General features: G+C 41.9%; 2 protein-coding genes and 1 long non-coding RNA gene across 10 annotated transcripts in view; 2 read left to right on the top strand and 1 right to left on the bottom strand.

Annotated features, from left to right (window-relative positions):
• Window positions 1-3808, top strand: part of LOC118091951 (TGF-beta receptor type-2) — a 35395-nt gene extending 31587 nt beyond the window's left edge. For all 5 annotated transcript variants that reach the window (XM_035129579.3, XM_035129588.3, XM_088652299.1 and 2 more), the window contains exons 6-7: window positions 1349-1476; window positions 3137-3808. In XM_035129579.3, coding sequence (XP_034985470.2) covers window positions 1349-1476; window positions 3137-3379 — 371 coding nt within the window. In that variant the 3' untranslated portion in view covers window positions 3380-3808. The remainder of the gene's footprint in view (window positions 1-1348; window positions 1477-3136) is intronic.
• Window positions 3809-4656: 848 nt separating this feature from the next.
• The window catches only part of OSBPL11 (oxysterol binding protein like 11), a 44408-nt gene continuing 28562 nt past the window's right edge, over window positions 4657-20502 (bottom strand). For all 4 annotated transcript variants that reach the window (XM_035129540.3, XM_035129549.3, XM_088652270.1 and 1 more), the window contains 7 exons: window positions 19277-19422; window positions 14500-14640; window positions 13295-13784; window positions 9976-10162; window positions 8212-8394; window positions 7575-7728; window positions 4657-6448 (listed from right to left, as the gene is read on the bottom strand). In XM_035129540.3, coding sequence (XP_034985431.1) covers window positions 6371-6448; window positions 7575-7728; window positions 8212-8394; window positions 9976-10162; window positions 13295-13784; window positions 14500-14640; window positions 19277-19422 — 1379 coding nt within the window. In that variant the 3' untranslated portion in view covers window positions 4657-6370. The remainder of the gene's footprint in view (window positions 6449-7574; window positions 7729-8211; window positions 8395-9975; window positions 10163-13294; window positions 13785-14499; window positions 14641-19276; window positions 19423-20502) is intronic.
• On the top strand, window positions 18316-19979 carry LOC132592657 (uncharacterized). The gene is made up of 2 exons (XR_009558189.2): window positions 18316-18489; window positions 19153-19979. It is a non-coding gene; the product is annotated as an uncharacterized LOC132592657 (long non-coding RNA).

Here is a 20502-nt window from a genome sequence, read left to right as displayed (position 1 = left end):
CATCTGGAGGGCCACAGGTTAGCCACTACTGCCTTAGCAGAAGAACACATTTCTCAGATGGAAGGAGGACATCTCTTGCAAAAATGGGTTTCAGGTAGCAAGGCTGGGAAAGACTCCTGGCCCCAGGACTCAAAAAGCCACACTGCCCATAGCAAAGGCAAATAATCCTAGGATAGATGGGCAAATGACCTGTCTCAGTAGTATGGGGGTTCATGTGGCTCCAGTGGAGATTGTATTGCCTCTCCACTAGGAAATGATTGTACCCTTTTATTATGTTAAAATAGGCGTCACTAAGAGCCTGCTAAAATGGAAGAAAATACTAAGATTGAAGGAAGCGTTTGGAGTGCGAATGGCCACTAAAGGAACCCACGTTTCATCAGCAGTAACAAAAATTCACTAACAGGGATTAATTTATTGCTTTAGCATTTCCCTCTACACAATCAGGCTTTGAACTGGTAGCAGCAATGCTAACCTGTCCCGCTAATTCAAAGCGATTTGGGCTTGTGCTGATTCTAATGTTCATGAGATGCAAGTCCAGATGCTAGCATGTGGAACAGTATACAAGGGCAGTATACCGGTATGTGTCAACAGGATGGTGGGGGTGGGGAGCTATACAGCACTGGTGCAATATGGATTCGGGTTCATTTATCTGTCATTCCATTATACACCACCTTTTCTCCAAGGACCTCAAGGTGGCATGCAAGGTTTCCGCCCTTTCCACTTTTATCCTCAAAACAAACCTCAGGTTAGGCTGAGAGGCAGTGACTGGCCCCCCAAGGTCACCCCGTGAGCTTCATGCCTGAGTGGGGATTAGACTCCTGGTCTCCCAGGTCCACCACCTGTTGTAGTGGTTAAACAAGCAACAAATACTTAGTGGCCTCTGCTGTGTCCTACAATGTAGTCCATTAAGGAAGTACCTGTTGTACATCCACACACACACCCCTTTGCAACTCCACATCTCAAACACAACCCAGTTTGGCTGTAGGTGCTACTACTTTTAACAGTTTACAGGTTTTAAAACAAACTGTGGGCATCAACCAGCCAATACCGTGCTGCCAATACTAAAGCAGGCTTCTTTTCCGAAACACAGAGTGGCATTTCGACAAATCTTTAAATGTGCTGCCTGAATTTAAAAGTGTCCCCTGTTCACAACCTGGCTGCCAAGCTATGTTATCAATGAACAGTTCTTCACCAGGTACAGCTGCAAGCCACCACTAGAGGTAGTTTTATTATCCATTTCCTGGTGAATGTTCTCTGTGGCTCCACAGCACTGCCCCAAGAAGTACAAAGTCAATGTGTATCTAAATTGCACGCACATCTAACTAACATCAACGCTGCTTCCTTGCAGAGGTGAAGAACTATGAGCTACCATTTGGATCAAAGGTCCGGGAGCAACCCTGCATGGAGGTTATGAGAGATGTTGTATTGCATGGTCGAGGGCGTCCAGAGATACCTGGCAATTGGCTGGTGCATCAGGTAAGTACAAAAAAAGCAAGGTAAAATTTATGGCTTTGCCATGAGACCACCTTCTTTTGCCTACTCCTCCTCTTGAACTGTTTCCATTCAAGTTTATAACTGAGAACTGGTGCCCAAGTTTGTTTTCTTCTTCCCTCCTCATCCATTTTGGTTTCTTTTCTTTTTAAATCGTAAGCCTGAGGGCAGGGGCAGTCTTATTCGTTATTGATCTCATGTAAGCTGCTCTGGAAGCCTTTTCCTCTGAAGAGCAGGCAAAAATGCGTTAAATAAATATTTCTGAGCAGCAGACCTAGAGGTGTGTGGCTACACAAACAACATTTGCAGAAAACTTGAAGCCCCCTCTCCCCCCCAAAAAACACTGTCCCCCTCCTCAGGTTTCTGAGGCAAAATGGAGACTTTGGGGAAAATTGAAATTAACATAATACTTACTTTCTTATCAAACCTAATATGTTTTAACATAAAATGCATCCTAACTTGGCATAGTACAATTTTATATTTGGCATATTTCTGAAATGCAGAGAGCTGCCCTCTGTATGTTTACTCATTACTAATACTGATTCTGTTCAGTGGCACTCTCAAAGTACCGTATATTCCGGCGTATAAGACGACTGGGCGTATAAGACGACCCACAACTTTTCCAGTTAAAATATTGAGTTTGGGATATACTCACCGTATTAATAAAACGACCCGGCGTATAAGACGACTCCCGACTTTTGAAAAGATTTTCCTGGGTTAAAAAGTAGTCTTATACGCAGGAATATACTGTACCTATGATTACAGTCTCAGAAGAATAAATGTTTTAAGTTTTGTAGAAGCACCGTTGCAAATGCACCCAGTATCGAAGAGCACAAGCTGTCAACTGCTACCCTTTGCTGCCTTGTACATTTTCTTATCTTAGTTTTTTGCAATTTGAAGGGGAAAAAATAAAAGCTAAAAACAGAAATCAGTAATTTTGTATTAAACAAAGTGAAGTGTGCTCGGTGGACAAAAATGGCCTCGTATAGTCACAGACCTCTCATGAACAGTCCTCTTCTCCTCTTAAGGCATTGTCCTGAGAGCCGCACACACACACCCTTTCCATTATAACACTGCCCGAGACCCTTCCAGACAATTTTTAGTTGCCCCAGCAAAGACCGTCCGGCAGGACTTGCACATAAGCTAACTGGACAAATGAGGCAGGACAGAACCTTCTGCTTCCCCTGCCTGGTCAGCTCTATCGGGCTACTAAAGCAGATCATCTGCTTCATCTGTTTGACTGGCTTCCCATACTGGCTGCGGAGGAAGTGTCTTCACTAATCACCAATACGTGCCTGAAAGAAATCAAGATTTATTGTAGCTTTCCCAGTAAATCATCAATATAATTTATGTGGGCAATAGCATCAAGCAGAGTTTATTTTTTGGGGAGGTGAATGGAATACAGTGCCCCTTAGAGGGAAAAGGAAATCACGCACAAGCCCAAAAACCATGTTACTGAGCCAGTAACGCACATTGATTGCTCTCCTTTTTACTTCAAAAGTGGGCAATAATTGTAGTGAAGCAGAAGGAAGAGCACAGAGGAAGGTATCATAAATACAACACATGTCCTTATTTTGATGCCCTGTTCATTTCGTTCCCCCTAGATTTGAGATTGCTAACTTCCCAGCTTCCTTCTTAATTTCAGGGAATGCATTTCCTGTGTGACACCATCACAGAATGCTGGGACCATGATCCTGAAGCGAGACTCACGGCTCACTGCGTGGCAGAGCGGTTCAACTTGATGGTGCAGACGGATTGCGATGACATCCTCAACAACAACAACAGCAGCAGCAGCAGCAGCAGCCATGGCAGCAGCCTTGGTGATGAGGCAAGCAAAATGGGTTGCCCAATAGATGAGAATCAAGGGAATGGCAGGAATATCCAATGACTGGAGAAAGAAATAAAAGCTGGACAGAAGCACCAATGGGCATGCCACTCAGAAAAAATACATACCTCCCCCAAACCCCATTTAGTTCTCTGAATGAATAAAACGTATTTATAAGCCCTTTTAATTTACTAGGCAAAAAGGCAGAGTCACTGTATTATGTTCAGCACGCAATATAAATCATTTTATACTTATTTTAAATGTGTAACACAAAAAATTCTTTATTTTTAAAAAGATTCACAATAGGCTTTTTTTAAATAAAAAAACACACCATTCAATGTTCATTCTTTATGAGGGAGTAAGGCAGAATCTTGACCCTAGCCTGTTACTAGACCACACAAGAAATTGCTGGAACCATTAGGTATTAAGCAGAGAAGAACTCCATTCGCTTGCTTTTTTAAAAAATTAATAAATTTTTCTATTAACACAGTCTTCCAAAGTTTTGAAAAAATTGTCGCATCTTTCAAAGACTTTAAGAAACCCAATATTGATACCATGTTGACTCCTAAAGTTAAGGTTTGACACCTAACTCTGCAAACTTTCCTTCCTAATTTCCACTATTGTCATCTCAGCCAAAACCCACATTTTGTCTAACCAGCTTATTTGTCTAAGCAGCTTTAAGCTGTTCTTCCACTTTAATAGAACATCTATTGAATTAGAACTCCAAAGGACCACAGTGTGGGCTTCTGAGTAAGAGCTAGGGCTTTTAGCATGCCACCTGACAAGCCACTTGTGAAAGTCACTGCTCTCTTTGGACAAGGCAAGGTGTTGGCTACTGGATGAGGAAGATCTCTGCACAGGGAGGGGGCTCTCTGGATTCTGGACTAAGATTGCACCTGTAAGCATACTGGGAAACTTAAGTTCTATTGAAACCAACAGTACATACTTGAAATATATATATATATATATTTATGTATCACAGTGAAAGACACTGGCATTCTGTAGCAGCTATTGGCAGATTTCTTTTTTTTTCTTCCTTTTTTGTTATTTTGAATGGGCTGCTTTCCACGAAAACTATACAAGTTCTTGGAAGCACATAGCTTGCCTATAATGCCAAAGCACCATCTCATCTTACTCGCAAAAGCTCTTTGAAGAGAAATCTGGATGCTACAGAAGTAGCAATTGTGTCATGTGTGGGACAGGAGAGAGAGAGCAGAGATATTCTTAAAAGCACACAAATTCTGAGCTGGAAAATCCTATTCCACAATTTGAAGCTGAATATGCTGTCAGCACTGAGCACCACATTGCTATGAACACAGACAAAAAAAAACCCCAAACAGTTCCATTTGGTAGCTTTATTTCCTTCCCTCCCCATTTCTCACACATGGAATTGTACACTAGTCGCATTAAGATTTCAGTGCATTTCACAGCAAAAAAAAAGTACAAGGGAATCTTAACACATGTGCATACCCCCCCCCCCAATTTTCCCCAAACACTTTTCAGACTTTGTGGAAAATGAGGGTGATTACTTAACCACCCTCGGGTGCATTCGGATAACCTTTTCCCTTAATATGGAAGAAAAAAACTAAACACACTTGACCAGCACACACAGAGTTTGAAGGTTTTCATGATGGCAGGGAGAGACCCCACTGTTGACACAAACCAGAAGATGACAGATAATGGTATATACACTGATTGGAAGACTACATCAGAAGAAACAGAGTAAGGCACCACTCTTAGAAAAATTAAGGTAGCTTGTAGTAACAAGAATGAAAGCCATAAATCAGTACTATTCTTAATTGCCAGCAATTCTTAGACTTCAATAAAATATCGGTATCATAAAAAACAATGGACGTTTTTACCTGAACATGGTTTTCCGGTATCAGATTGCAACTGGTTTTGTATGTAGTCCCATAGCAAAAACAAAAAAACAAGCCTTCTCAGGTGTTGTAGAAAAACCAAAGTGACGGTCTTTGTACTCAGCGGGCACACAAAGATGTTTGACTCGGAACTTACACAGAAGACAAATGAAATCACTTGCCTGGGCAACCTGTAACACTGACTCTGTCTCAGAGGTGATCCATGGTGAACGGTGAGTGGGGGCAAAGTATATATATATATATTTTAAAAAGGATACATCAGTCAGGTCTGAGCTTCAGTCTCTTAAGAGACAGAACATCTTCAGGGTATTTACAGCAGTTTGCTAAGGAAATGAAGCTGGCAGGAGGTTAAGGGAAATTCTAGAGCTAAAAATTGTTCTGAATTTTACACTTCTGCTCCCACCTTTCTCTCCACAACTCTTTCACATATAGGAAACACCCCACAGTTACAATTCCAATCTACTTTAGAATGTTGTGGGGTTTTTGTTGTTGTTGTTTTTAAAAAAGGTGTGGTTTACACGACTATCTCATTCTTCCAGAGCCATGCACACATTGCCTCCGAAGAATAATTTTAAAAAGAAGTGTCAAGTCCTGATCCAGACAGTTCAATAACACTGATTCCAAGGTCAACTTTTGAAGAGCTTCCTCTTCAAGGTTTTCAGCGAGAATAATAATTCAGAGCAGCAAAAGGTGTTTCTCTATACGGGCACTGAGTAGTTCAGAAACAAGTGGAAAATGGAGCACAGATTCAGCTATTACTCCAGAAGCAATTCAGCTATTACTCCAGAAGCAATTCCACTTGGGCAGAACAGCATAGCAGCTCTGAATGCTACTGTTTCTAGAAGATTTTATATATATATATGTATATAAAACATCTTAGGCAGCTTTTGCAGAAGTGTGTGCTTAGAAAGAATACAATACACAGTTCAGATAAAATCTTCAGTGCCATATAAAAATTTTTTGAAGTGGGGGGGAGAAGACATACCTGGCAAGGTTCTCTCTTGCTATCTTTTGATTTTCTGCAACTTTAAAGTGCCCTGGTAGTTTATTCCATTATGCTTACTTAATTTTGTGCAATTGTATAAAAATCCCAAAGGACTGTTAGTGAGACACAGCATTTTGGAAGTTGTAGGGATTAGAACAAAAGAGAAGAATAATTTTGAAGAAATGTCATCTAGTTTGTGTCTGCTGGTTGATTTTGGACAGCAGGCATTCTTTTCCAAAGAGGGTTATAATAAACCCAGCCATCTCCCTGCAATTCAAACAGAGAACAAGATTACTCAGTTGAAGAAAAAATTTCCATGTAAATTCAATGGTGAATGCTAATTGTCCTAGGAACTGAGTAGTACACTACTGCCCAGAGACTGACCATAGCCATAATATCTGAAACCACTATTTGATCCTTCTCACTATCCACAGTTTAAACAAGCCACAGTTGCTTGAGTTTGGATACCTTCAGGAAACCGACAAATTTCAAATCAGAAGCTGAATTTACAAGTACAAAACTGGAGAGTTGGAAGGGGACTACCGTACATATGCATGAGGCTATGACTCCCTTAGCAGAAAACCAGAGCTTTCTAATACATCTAGGAACACAGGTGACCATTGTTCTTACCCTGGCATCTGATTGGCTACTGTGAGAACAGGAAGGAGTAGATGGGCTCTTTTTATGTTCTCATAGGAAGCTGCCTTACACTATGTGAGACTATTGATCCATCTAGCTCAATATTGCCCACATTGTCTGGCAGTGGCTCTGCAAGGTTTCAGATAAGAACATTCCCAGTCCTACCTGGAGAAGCCAAGGATTGAATTTAGGCCCTTCTGCATGCAAGTCAGAGGCTCCAACACTGAACTACAGATGAACTGAGTCAGTGTATAGTCTGGCCCTTACAAGACAAGAAAGCCTAATTTTGGACTGCCTTTTCTAGGTTCTAGAGATTCTTCACCATAGCAGCTAATGTTAGGAGATCCCTAGTTCAAATCTCAGCCACAGACTCAGGGAGTGGCTTCAGACAAGTCACAATATCTTATGCTTGCAAGATAAGGATAATAATGCTAACCTACTAGACAGGATTGTTGCAAATGTGACTTATTAATATGAAGCCAAAGCTACAGTTCAGTTCCAAAAAGAAGCATATACATTGATCATATAGAGAAACTGAAGTGAAGGCATTAATCTATAAAATAAAGTGGCAAGAAAAATGTCCCAGCAGAGGCCATTTGTATTCAACCATCTTCTGTTTATATGTGAACTTTTCAAAAGAATGCAAAGAACTAAGCAGAGGAATATTTTTTATATTTACAGAGGCAACCAGTAGCCCCTATGACATGCTGGAAGGTTGGCATTTTAAATATTCAACTTGTGTTGAGTTACTTACATCTTTGACGAAGTACTTAGTTTGCCACGGTTCTCCTGTCTCAGCCCGCAGTCGTTCTTCATTTCTCTGCCGTTCCTCAAGTGCTTTCTTATGCTCTGTTGCCTTATCAATGTCCCCGTCCCTCAGAGACTCTGTCACATGTTGCCACAGCTTCCTGAATTAAAGAAGGTCAGTGTGTGGTCAATACTTGCAGCACACTTGAGCAGAATTCACAGCTATAATTTTGGTTCCTCTCAGATTAAGAATAAGGTGAACCAAAAGGCAAGAAAGGACTGCCACCGCATCCTGGAAGTGCTTTCCTTCCAGAAAAAATTATGAGGAACTTGCAGCACAATATAGAATGTAGCTGTTACCCAACTGAAGAATAAAAATGCATGGCAGCAGTGGACAACCTCAGTGCAGCCACATTTAATGAAAGTGCCAAACCATTCTGTGAAGAGCCTCTAATTCTCTGGGGCATTTTTTGAGAGAGCCTCCTATGCCCATTTTGGTTTTCCTTAGGTTTTTCTAACACTTTTAAAAAAATAAAAATAAAAAAACCACTTTGACTCCCACAAATATGAATGAAAAAGAAATGCAGGCATCTAAGTGTACCCAATAAGTGTTAATTGTGAAAACATAAAAGAACTTCTCTTACCTGGACTCAAATGGCCCTTGTTTCTCAATGGGTCGGACTCGTTTTCTTGTGACAGACAGCTTCGTCAAGTCCATGCATTTTGTCTCTCCATTGTTGTAGGTGAATTCAAGGATGCTATTCCATTCACCTTGCACTCTACAGACAACAGTGTTGGTAGCATTCTGTTTCACCTCACCAGTAACCCTAAAAAAACCAGCATTCAAATAGTAAAATGTGACAATAGGTAGATTAGCCCACGCTCTGTATTCATGTAGGGATACAGCTCACATCGTGCTATTTATTTTTAGAAACAGAGGAATACATGCAAGTTCTAGTACAGCAGGATTTGAGTGCTCGCCATCTTATTTCCAAATGTGTTTTTAAAAGCTACATTTCTAATGTTTAACTGTGCAGCTAGTTCAAAACAGTTTCAAAAGAAAAAAAATAGTAAACTTAGAGGAGTCCACTAATTATTTTTGCGCTCATCTCTTGCATTTTATTTCTTTAAAAATCATTGTTTTCTATTGATGGCAGCTCAAGAATTTCATGCCATGGAGGGGAGAGAGAGAGAGAGAGACTTTTAAGTATGCAGCTTGCCAATTAATACTGAACAACAATGTTTTGGAACTTCACCAAATTTGCCAAATCTAGCGTACTAAAAAAATGAACATTTTGCTTACAATTCAATGCTAGATGAGTTTCTGGTGGTCTCCTCTAAGCTTTCTAAGATAGGAATACACTAGACTGGGTAAACGTTCCTCTGCATCAAGGGTGGCTACCCTGTAGCCCTCTGGATGTTGCTGGACTCCAACTCCCATCAGTCCCAACCAGCAGGGCCAATGGTCAGGCATAAGGGGAGCCGCAGTGCAGCAACATCTTGAAAGGCCACTGCTACCTTAACATGCTGATTACAGAGAAGCATTGCAGATTTTGGATTACAGAGAAATATACAGTTTTCCCAACATCCTGTTAAAAATACCAATAGCGACCAATACTAAATATGAAATAGTGTCTAGATACTATACTCTATTTTAGGTAAAACTCCCTGAAATCAAATGTTTCCCTAACATTATTTTAAACCTAAGCAAATGTGAATTGTACTATAGAAGCCAACTTCTGCCTCAGCAATTCAGCTGTGCACAATACAATTCCGCTCAATAAAAAGTATTTAATAGTAAAGTTCTCTTAAAAATCTATAGCAACATTATTTTCATTACAATATCAACTAGCAGCAGAGTCACTATGACAGCATTTTCTCTCTCTTGTACTTATGACTACAAAAAAGCTCATACAAACGCTAATCCAAAATCCCATTGGAAACTGAAACTACAGTCAAGTGCTTTGATGTATTTGGCCAGAGTTCAATCAATCTTTTGCAAATATTTAACTAGTTAAATAAATCAAGGTGGTTTTAGATGCTGAAAATCTAGTTGAGATTCCTGCATTGCAGGGGGTTGGACTAGATGACCCTGAGGATCCCTTCCAACTCTACAATTCTCTGAAGATCCTTTTCGAGTTACTGAGACTGTGACTTGAAAGGGACATTCCAACAAGCATCAAAAGTATTTCAGAAAAGGTTTACATGTCCTTCTCAAGTTTTCAGAACAAAGTGGTGAAGTGGCTTGCTTAGATCAGTAGCAGCAGCAGCAGCAGCATACATGGACTTCGTTTTACAACATCCAGCTCAAAAGAGGAAGATGAAAAGATGCCATTCCCATAAGAAAGTTACCTGCAATTCATTCTGCACTACATTACAAAAAACGCCTGCCAACCATAAATACTTACCGGTGAAGCTTGCCACCATAGAATGGTTTGGTATGGAAAGTAATACTTGCAGAGTATCCCGTTTTTGCACAATTAACACTGACTTTTCCTCCCAGTTCTACCCAAGGGACAGTCAGAATTGACCGAGCATATGCACAAGGCAGAGAAAACGTGTATTCCTCTCCATGTTCCAAGAGACTTAAAATACCTGCGAGACAAGAGAGATTCACATCAGCTCCACAATAACAGAAGCAAATAATTCATACTCCCCTTATTTATATTAGAGGAGGCAGAGAACCAGGACATTTTTTAATCATATATCACTTACTTAAGGTGACAACAGCCCTTTTCTTTTAACTCGCAAGGGAGTAACTTGCAGGAACAGTATAGGGTTGTATTCAAACAAGCTTATTTGTTTATAAAAGTATTTACATACTGCTATTTCATAGTTATCAAAGTGGCTTACAACAAAAGTACATAAAACCATGCAGCAAAAACCATATTAGAAAGATTAAAATCAGTTGCTGTTCCGTTAGTGCGGGCATCCCCAAACTGCGTCCCTCCAGATGTTTTGGCCTACAACTCCCATGATCCCTAGCTAAGAGGACCAGTGGTCAGGGATCATGGGAGTTGCAGGCCAAAACATCTAGAGGGCCGCAGTTTGGGGATGCCTGCGTTAGTGCAAGGACTTTTGCCTGTGCAATATAACTTCCTCTCCCTGACACCCACGCGCCTGCAAATATGCTCTGGAGGGTTGGGAGATCCTTTGGAATAGATGGAAGGACGTCCTATTGCATAGGTAGAAAGCCTTACTCTAACAGTACTATGTTGATTCAGGGTTGGTGGTCGTACAACAGCACACAGAGTGTAACAAGGACTGAGAGATTGGGGGGGGAGGCTCGTTTAATCTCACTGTAAACAAGTGGTAGTGACAATAAAGTATTTCTATTTCTATTCTGTTAGGAAATTATGATAATTAACTGTAAAGACAGAAAATATCCCCCCCCCCCGTTTTCCTATGAGAGATAAAATTCATTTGGTTCATCTCTGTTTGCATTTTCTACTTAAGAGGCCAACATAGTTTAGAACAGTAAAGCCTATGACCCTTCCCACCCCCCATCACAATTTCTCTACATTTCTAGGGCTTGCTGGTATCTATGTCTCACTGTGACTTGTCAATGACATATATTAACTGTCCCACCAAACAACCCTACATCACAAAAATGTCTCCACTGTATAATAAGTTGAGCAATGGAGTAAGATTAGTTTTCGGTGCAGAATGGATGGCATCACCTCTCACAAGGAACTAGAGCAAAGCAACAGTTTCAGAAAAAGGGGTCTGTGCGCCTGAAATTCTGTAGGAAATATCTGAAATTAACAGAAATGTGCACTGCAAAAGAAGCAAAGAAGAAACTGTTGATACTGAATGGAATGCATACCAGGGCCAGGACATAGGCATCATAAAAGAAGACACAAAAGACATCATCTGGAGACAAACTTTTTTGCCATTTTCATGTGCTACAAGGTTACCGAACTTTGTCCCAGCTGCTCCCAAAACAACTGAGGTCCCCTGTAAGTTCTGACAGGACTGGAGCCTTGTCTTCTTCTCTGACCAAGAGACCAAAGAGAGGTTGCCCTTGGAAGGAGCACCTAATCCTGTAGGCTGTTGCATCAGCACCTGGCTGGGACAGAGGGCATAAAAGCTCAGCAGCCCTTGGGTGGTAGGCTTGTCACCAAAAGGGTGACACTAAAGGGGTTCATTCCTCATAAGGTGTCCGTGCTTCCTGCACAGGGTGAGAACCTGACTGGAGAACGTTGCCAGATTCTCCCAGGGCAAGAGCCTGCAAGGTGAATATGAGGCAGGATTGGAGTGTGGCAGGGACTGGGTGGTTTGTACATGCCTTTAGTAAAGCTGTTCTTAACCAGCTAAATACCTTCTGGGATAACTGTTGGGTAGCAGTACATTTTTGTTGTTGGGCTGTTATTTATATCATAGGCTTGTGAAGAGCTGCCTTTATCTCAGTGAACATGGTTAGGGAGAGAAATGGCCATGGGAGGTAAGTTATCACAGAAGAGGGCTATTTAAACCTTGATTATTGCTCCCACCACTCCCATGGCTGGGTTCCTGGTGGTTCATCTGCTGTGGCCATCAGCCTGTCCATGGTGCGTATGAGACCTGGGTGGGCAAGCTGGGAGTTGATCTGACTCAGCTCTGCCCACCTGATTACAGCATCAGCACAAGCCACAGGGATAGGACAGCAATGGAGTGGGTGTGGTCCACAGTACTTCCATCTACATCACCAGAAAAAAACCATGTCTTGGAGCTGGTTGTTAGGGCCTGTTACCTGTTGTTGGGCCAAGAAGACAGTCAACAAGGCTCACTGCTGGTTTAACATCTACTCTGCTGCTCACCAGCTTATCTGACCAAGCTGATGGGCATGGTGATGGAGGAGCCCAGAACAATAATCCTGGATGATGTCAACATCCATGCAGAGGATGCCTCAGGTATTTCTTTTCAGAACTTCATGGCCTCCATGACAGCCATGGGGCTGTCCCAAGTTATCAATGAACCAACACACTGGCCAGGGCACACCCTCACTCTGGTCTTTGCTCCAGATGGAGTAAGGGGTTGTCTGGAAGTAAGGGGGGGGTACAGATCATCCTGTCCTCATTGTCAAACCACTTTCTGGTGAAGTATGGTCTAATGCAGGCATCCCCAAACTCGGCCCTCCAGATGTTTTGGAACTACAACTCCCATCATCCCTAGCTAACAGGTAGGGATGATGGGAATTGTAGTCCCAAAACATCTGGAGGGCCGAGTTTGGGGATGCCTGATCTAATGGCTTTGATCCAGCCCTGCAGGGGTGGGGGACTGAGTTGGATGGCCCATCCCCACCACTGGAGATTAATGAAATCCAAAGGATGCCTGAATGCCCTGGGCTTTCCACCCAGTGTGTAGAGCAAACAATCAATTTGAAACTTAGTTGCGCTGTTGAAGCACATTGAGCTCTTGACATGGCCATCCCTGAGCATCTCTGCCAACATGGAGCCCTTTCTTCACAGGTTAGATCAGTTTTTCCCAACCAGGGGCCATATGGCCCCCGGGGGCCACCAGGATATTCCAGGAAGGTACAGGTCAAAATCTCATAAATGGGGGGGGGGGCACAGCACACAGCTGCCCCCCCAGCTACAACCATGGGGGGCCACAGTTGGAAAAAGGTTGGAAAACACTGGGTTAGCTGACAAGTAAAGCGCAAGTGGTGAAAGAGACACTGTGAAACTGACCAAACATGAGTGAGCCTATTGTGGCAAGTGGCTAATTGCAGCGTTCTCCACTTACCTTCGCCAACCATAGTCACTCCTATTGACATTCCTAGGAATTTACTTTTAGTCCAGACGTGAGCATTGACACACATATTCCTTTCTACACATTCAGCATAAAACCCTGAGACTGGAGGGTGATGGGACACTTGTTCTGCTACAAATCTGACTGTGTGGTAGTCCGACTCTGCTTGTTCCTGGGACTCTTCTGAGACAGTCCCTTGCTCAGAGAGGGAATGGGACGAAGAGTTACTACTCGTGTCAGATGGTACTCGGCTCCTCCACGAGCAGTGAAACGTTTCCCCGATGATAGGGTTGTATGGCTTTTTCGCTATCGCCCCTTTGCGACCTTCATGAAAGGAAGTGAGGTAATATTCAACAAAACGGATCATCCTCTCCTCAGGGCTGCTGCCGCTGGAAATCGCAATGAAGAGATCTGGGTGGGACATGAAGTCAGCATACATTTCCAGCAAAGAGCGTTTCTCTAATATAAAAGTGGGGAGTACCACCTGAAAAGAAAGAAAGGCATGAAGCACACCTAAAGCTTCGAATTGCAAGCAAGGCAGTGATGGGATAAGGGTATAATGCTTTTCTAAGCAAAGAGCGCAACCATAACTAGCGCAAACTAGAGGAAGACATGTTACTTTGCGTATTCTGAAAACGCTATGAAATACTTCCTCCCTCTCCTTTACTTTAGGTGTTCCAACACAGTGGAGGGTGGCTGTCTGAAGCTCAGGCATCACTTATACTTATCGGGGCTCCCTGAGTGTTCTAGAACCCTGATTTTCCATGGCTCTGAAATGTACACCAAGCCTCCACAAGTGCAGGAAGCTTCCCATTTCAGTCCATGGTGGTCAATAGGAATGACAACCTGGGGTGAGTTTGAGATGGAACTAACACACACACACACACACACACACACAGAGAGAGAGAGAGAGAGAGAGAGAGAGAGAGAGAGAGAGAGAGAGAGAGAGAGACTGAGCAGATTCCTTATTACACAAAGAATTCCTACATAAACAATTCTGAGAGCACAGTTCAACTAGTTGATATAAACTCAACTGGTAGGAATGTCTTCAGCGAGGGCTTTTTTGTGGGAAGGGGAGCAAAGGCTTAATTCCAAGTTAATTAAGTTGTCTGTGCAAATCCAGATGTGGCCGGGCCAGCCTTCAGTTACAGAAGCACTTCCCTCTCAATTTCAAAAAGATTAATGTTTCAGTCACTTACTCTTGTTAAGTCCATGCCAAGTTTGAGTTGAGACAGGAGGTGCAAGATAACGCTACGCTGTTCTTCCACGGCTCCAAGGTCATCCTCTTTAAGTTCACATGTGTCCTCTATCTCCTCATCTGGGTTTATTTCCTCTGGTTCCTAGTGTAAATTCCAAAAAACAAATGACACTTCAAATAATTTACCAGCCCTAAATATCTGGGCTTTATAACTTAATCCCTCTTCCTCCCAAGCACGATGGTTCAGTCATCCTCCCAAACCTCACAGATAATCACTCATGTCTCAAGCAACATCATTTGTAGGAGTGATGCCAAACAAACCACTTAACAACAGTTAAGGCTGCAAGCTTCAATTAACAGTGTGATCCTGAGAATGACGAATCAGAAGAAAGACTTAGTCCCAATTAAACATCCTAACTAATTTCTTAGACTGAAGAGAATATCACTGTTCATCCTCCACAGACACACTAGCTCTCTTCTCCCTATGGAAGTTTTATTTTTTTTAAAAACACAAATTTTATTTTTAGTTTCTCTACAAAACTAGCCCATATGTATGATTTCACTTCTAGGAATAAGAGACACAAGCTAGTAAAGCTGACAGCACTCAGTTTAAACCAGTGTCACTGTATCTCTTTGGACTTCTGCAATATGGGTGGGATTTCAATATGCTCCATTTTTGTGTCTCTAGGGTGCTATCAAAATAGGAATTATTATACAATCTGGATTTCTACATTGATTAAAAAAACTAAAGATGGTTTAGCAATGAATGGTAGCCTTTGCTTATGAGTTCTTATGCTGTCCAGGAGCATTATTTAATGATCTCAAACACCCACCTCAAACACACTTAGGGTTTTGGTAATATGCATCATTTACTTGATCTGTTAATTAAAAGTTGGGTGTTTCACCAACTGCATTTTAACTTCAGCTGATAGACCTGCTTAACAGATAGGTAGGTATAATCATATTTTGTCTTTGATGGAACAAAATTTTATACAGTGGTACCTCTACTTACGAATTTAATGCGTTACAAACGCACATTTGTAAGTAGAAAAAATTTATAAGTCGAATCATAGGAATGCATTGGGAGAAAAAAACCGTAAGTAGAAAAAATCCTATCTAAAAATTCGTAAGTAGAAAAAATCCTATCTAAACCGCATCCAAGATGGCGGACGGAGCTCCATTCGTAAGTAGAAACATTCGTAAGTAGAGTTATTCGTAAGTCGAGGTACCACTGTATTTCTAGTACTTGCTGTCAATTTCCTGAAAACAATGGGACAAAATCACTGAGTGGGAAATTTAAAAACCCACTTTAATAACAATTAAATGTAAAACAAAAATAAGAGTCGTTGCATATGTTATGCTTAATGCTAATGATGCTCAGTTTCTCCCATGTAGAATGATGACTTCAAGTATTACAGATGGAAAAAAGTGGGAACACTAAAAGTTCTCTGACAGACTTGCCCTGAATATAAAATGTGCCAACACACAAAAAAGAAATAAATGAAGTATGGCCTGCATGTATCCATGTATCACAGGATATGAAGTTTACTCTCCCAGAAGGAACTCCTGCTTGTCCGAAGTGGAATAGCCAACTACAAAACGGCTATAGACCAAGCATAGCAGAAGTATTTAGTAAGATGACCTGGCTTGCCAGACTCAAAGGTCTATTAGCTCCAATGGCAGGGAGGGAATGATATATTCAGTATCATGTCTCACCTTGGAAGAGGCAGACTGAAGACACAGGCAGATAAGGCACACCAAGTATTTGTTTTTAATTAATTTTAATACTGTATTCTAAATTGCTGTATCCCACTCTGGAACCTTGTGGTGAAAGGCAGGTAACATTCTAAATAAACAACAAGGAGTCTTAACCAATTGACCACTATGGTAGCTATCAAAATGAGCAAAGCCTCTTCAAACATACGGACCCAGGAGTTACCCTCCATATTCCACAAAATGTCAGTGATATTAATAAAGACTGCTTATAGAATAGAATAACTGCGAATGCTTATTGTTCCCATGTCCCATTTGAAGTGCCCTTCAAAGCTATACTGAGTAGACACCTTCCTTTAATAGTTCCTCGGAAAGGTGCAAAAACATTTCCCCCCCCCTCTTCCCTGCTTAGGCTGGGGCAACGATTCTCCAACAGTAGTAGGTCTGGGAATGCCAGTGGGTCCTAGTGCACTTTCAAGTGGGCCTCACTGACACAGCCCGCACCGTGTCTCCTCACTTGCCCGCCCTGCCCCTGCCATTTTGGTTGGACAGATGCCAGTACCAGCAATTCCTTGCTGAGAAAGATGGGTGGGAGTCAGAGGTGGGGTGGGGGAGGAAAGGGAGTTTTCCCTTCTCTGAGAGGAAAGGGCAAGAGGAATAGAAGGAAATGAGAGATGCAAAAGGCTAATACTTAAAAATAAGTAGCAACTGGAAACGGAAAGAAAGGAAATGTGAGGAAAGCTGTTGCAGAAGAAAGAAGTGAACATAAAAGGGTAAGGGAGGAGGAAAGGAAAAACTGGCGGTTCAGCTTAGGTAGATAAGGCACAAGTGTTAAACAAGAAGAAATAACAGGTGAATAAAGACTTTGAAATGGGGGCAGGGCAGGGGGAGAGTATAATATAAAAAGACTTCTCTATCTAGAGCCCCTGAATCAGCAAATTCTACCTAAAACAGGCAGGCTGAGTCATATCACCTCAGGGCCAGTATCTGTACTGCGGAACTTCTTGCCACAAGGGAAATCGCTCTGCCAGAGAATTTAGAGATTTCCAAAGCGTAATTAGATATCAATAAAGAACGATGTCAGTAACTGCCAGCTGATTATGCCTGTCTCCGTCTCTACCTGCCACCATTTTGTAATTGTTTCTGCCCCTGCCCTGAGACCCAACAGTTTTGTAAGTGGTAGCCTTCAGTCCTCTCAAGTGGGCACTGGGGGTAGAAAGTTTGAGAACCGCTGTGATACCTGAATTAATTTCCCCACAACTCAGACCAATTAGTCCACTGGTTTGTTTAGCACTCCCTCCTGTAAGCGGGTGCCTTGGCCTTATTTGGGCAGCAAGTACTATTTCTCATCCACCTGTTCACTCATGTCACACCATATTCTGCCCTGTGCCATCCATGGCAAGCAAATGACTATCAAATTGCTCTTCTCTCTAGCAGACCTACTACTCTTTAGTGTCTACAGATAAACTGCTAACCTAGGCATTTTAGCCAGAACTAGCAGCCACCACAGCTCTGCATACACACCTCTCTTATTTGGCTTCTCACCTTAGATGTTGCTTGCTCTTTTTTCTGGGATGGAGCTGTGGTGGATATTGATCCCAGTGCGGGCAGAAAAGTAGCTGAGAGAACAGCCACATTCACACTACTACCGCTATTGTGGAAACTCAAAAGCTTTGCAACAGGGCTTGCTCATTCCAGCAACTGGGAGAGAATACTAAGGAACAGGGGATACAGGAGCAGAATGGAGGTTGGGGGGCAGCAAGAACAGCATAGGAAGTGGGCTATGAAACTGACTCTTGGCCTTTGGCTGATGAGGGAGATGTGATTTCATTTTAAATCATCTAGTTGCATCTTACTAAATGAGTTTATTTATTTGCTTGCATTTGTATTTACTTGTATTCCTCTCCCAGCCTTGAAGTTCCCTGCTCATGGCAAACTGCACTCCGAATTCTATTCAGTTACATACACTCATCATTTAGGAATGCTTGGGTGTGTGGAGATTTCTGCCTCGGTGAAGAATGGGTTGGGCACCAGGTCTTTTCAGGTACAATTCAGTAACTCTTCTAGGTAACACCGTCAAGTGCTGCAAGCAACAGGGTGTGCAGTGGGAATTTGCCATCTCCTAGAGCAAAGTATGGTGGTAACCAGGGAGAAGTAAAGAAAAGCTGTAAACAGCAGTCATCAGAACAGAAGCAGCAGCCATGACGGGGCAGGCAGGGAAAGGGAGCCTATTTTCTTGCATTGTCTCTCCAGGGTGCAAACAGCTGCTGAACTGTCAGTAAGTATATTGGCATCACATTCTTCCAGCAAGGGTATTCCACTTCTGTAAATCAGTTTCTTGTTTGGAAGCAACCATGAAATGCCTAGCTTTAGCTTCCAACTCATTAAAAAAACTTAAACACACACACTTTTTAAGCAAAGTTTAAATCAAACGGGCAATCACTAAATTTCTTCATTTTTAACTTTCATTCATGCCAAGGGTCATGGCTTGCTTTCTGAAATATGGTCATATTACAATTTTTTTCATAGCTTTCACTATACCCTTTCAATTTAAGATATTTTAAGATCAGGATATGTAGTTTTACAATGAGATCTTACATCTTGTTGCCCCATTACTATTCTAATCTGCTGTTAATTTTTAAGAATGGTATCTATAGATTAAGTGACAAAAAATTATATTAAAAATACCCAATTTCATTCTCACTTTATCTTGACTGATTTGGGCACTTATACCTGGAAAGGTTTTCACTGTTTAATCTGCTTGTGGCTTTGTAACTATATTTAACTGCATAGGATTCATTATAATTTACTTAATTATTCCTTTCATCAATGCTTGCTTTTCCATATTTCCTCCTGTTAATGACAAAAGGAAAAAAGCTACAAGTTAAGAAGCGATACCTGTACTGATAACTGTGTTACTTTTTTCTGTTTCCACTCACAGAAACTCTGATTTTTCTCAATGATGCCTACTCAAATAGTTGCATATTAAAATCCCGAGCAGTCCCTGTTTCTTAAGTAAAGAGGGAAAAACAAAGCACACAACAGGGGCTTTCATGTTACCTTACCCTGGTTAGCTGACTGGAACCTGAAATGGACTGCTCCTCTCTGATCGATGATGGCTTGTTTTCATCTGCTGAAAAATTCTGATCTGCTCCATTTTTGAAGTGGTTTGGCAAGGAGATCTTTGGTTCCAACCAACTGATAGTTGTCCCTGAAGCAAACGAGAGTTTACGCTGAAACTTGCTCATATTCTAGAAGGGTATTTTGTTTTGTTTTCCAAAAAGGCAACTCTCATTAAGCAGCTTTGCTCCCCCCTCCCCCCCAAATGACTAAAAAGCAACTGAACTTCCTCAAGCAGCTACAAAAAAACAAAGATGGGTGCAGGAGAACACCACCTCCTCGGGTCATTAGAATGATGCCTGTGATTGGGCCATGATGAAACACACAACTTGCTCTGGCGGAGGAGGAGATGGGGTTACGAAAGGTGTAATCAGACACCATTTAAAGAACCCAATAAGACTGGGTTGTTACGTAATCCCTTTGGACAGGTTGCAGCATCGACATTCTAGCAAAACCATTAGGGGAAACAATTGCAAACTGCAATTTATTTCTAGGAAGTAAAGCTAAAGAACACATGTTTTGCCAGCAGTCTTGTTGGGGCAATGATGGGGGGGGGGGGAATACTTGGTTTTGCACAGCTGAATAAATCTCTGTTGAATAAATAATAGCTGCTTGAAAATAAAAGCTGCATCATTTGGAAAACTGTCACCCATTCGTTTAATGATTCTGGTGTCTCCAATTACCCCCCAGCTAGTCTATCGGAATGGATACAATTCCTCATCAATAATAAAAATGTTCCATTCTGTTCTCAAAGGCTAGTGTGTGTAGACTCTAATAATGCCCTATTAAAAGAAACACATACACAAGCTTGAATAAAAGAACAGTCAAGCTGGGACATAAACATTACTGGTAACTTGGCATCTTCTGCCGATCACAGTGCTGGATTCTGAGCTGAGCTGTTACACCATACAAGGACCCTGGGGAAGTTCAGCAGCACCAGCTATCTAGGTTGACTGAGCATTCCCCTTTGGGAATGATCTGAAGGCACACAAGGCCACCACCATTTGGAAACTAAGCAGGTCTGGTTGGTGCCTGGATGCTGAACACTTAGGAACGCCATGACACCATTGTGAATTCCATGAAAGGAGTGATGTAAACTCATGATAGGCAAATGCTAAAGTTGCAAGCAGCAAAGTGGGAGCGTAAGAACTCCAAAGTACTGAAGGCATTT

Source organism: Zootoca vivipara, chromosome 1 (assembly GCF_965207765.1).
Source record: "Zootoca vivipara chromosome 1, rZooViv2.hap1.1, whole genome shotgun sequence".
NCBI classification, from domain to species: Eukaryota; Metazoa; Chordata; class Lepidosauria; order Squamata; family Lacertidae; genus Zootoca; species Zootoca vivipara.
This window is presented reverse-complemented; position numbering and strand designations above follow the sequence as displayed.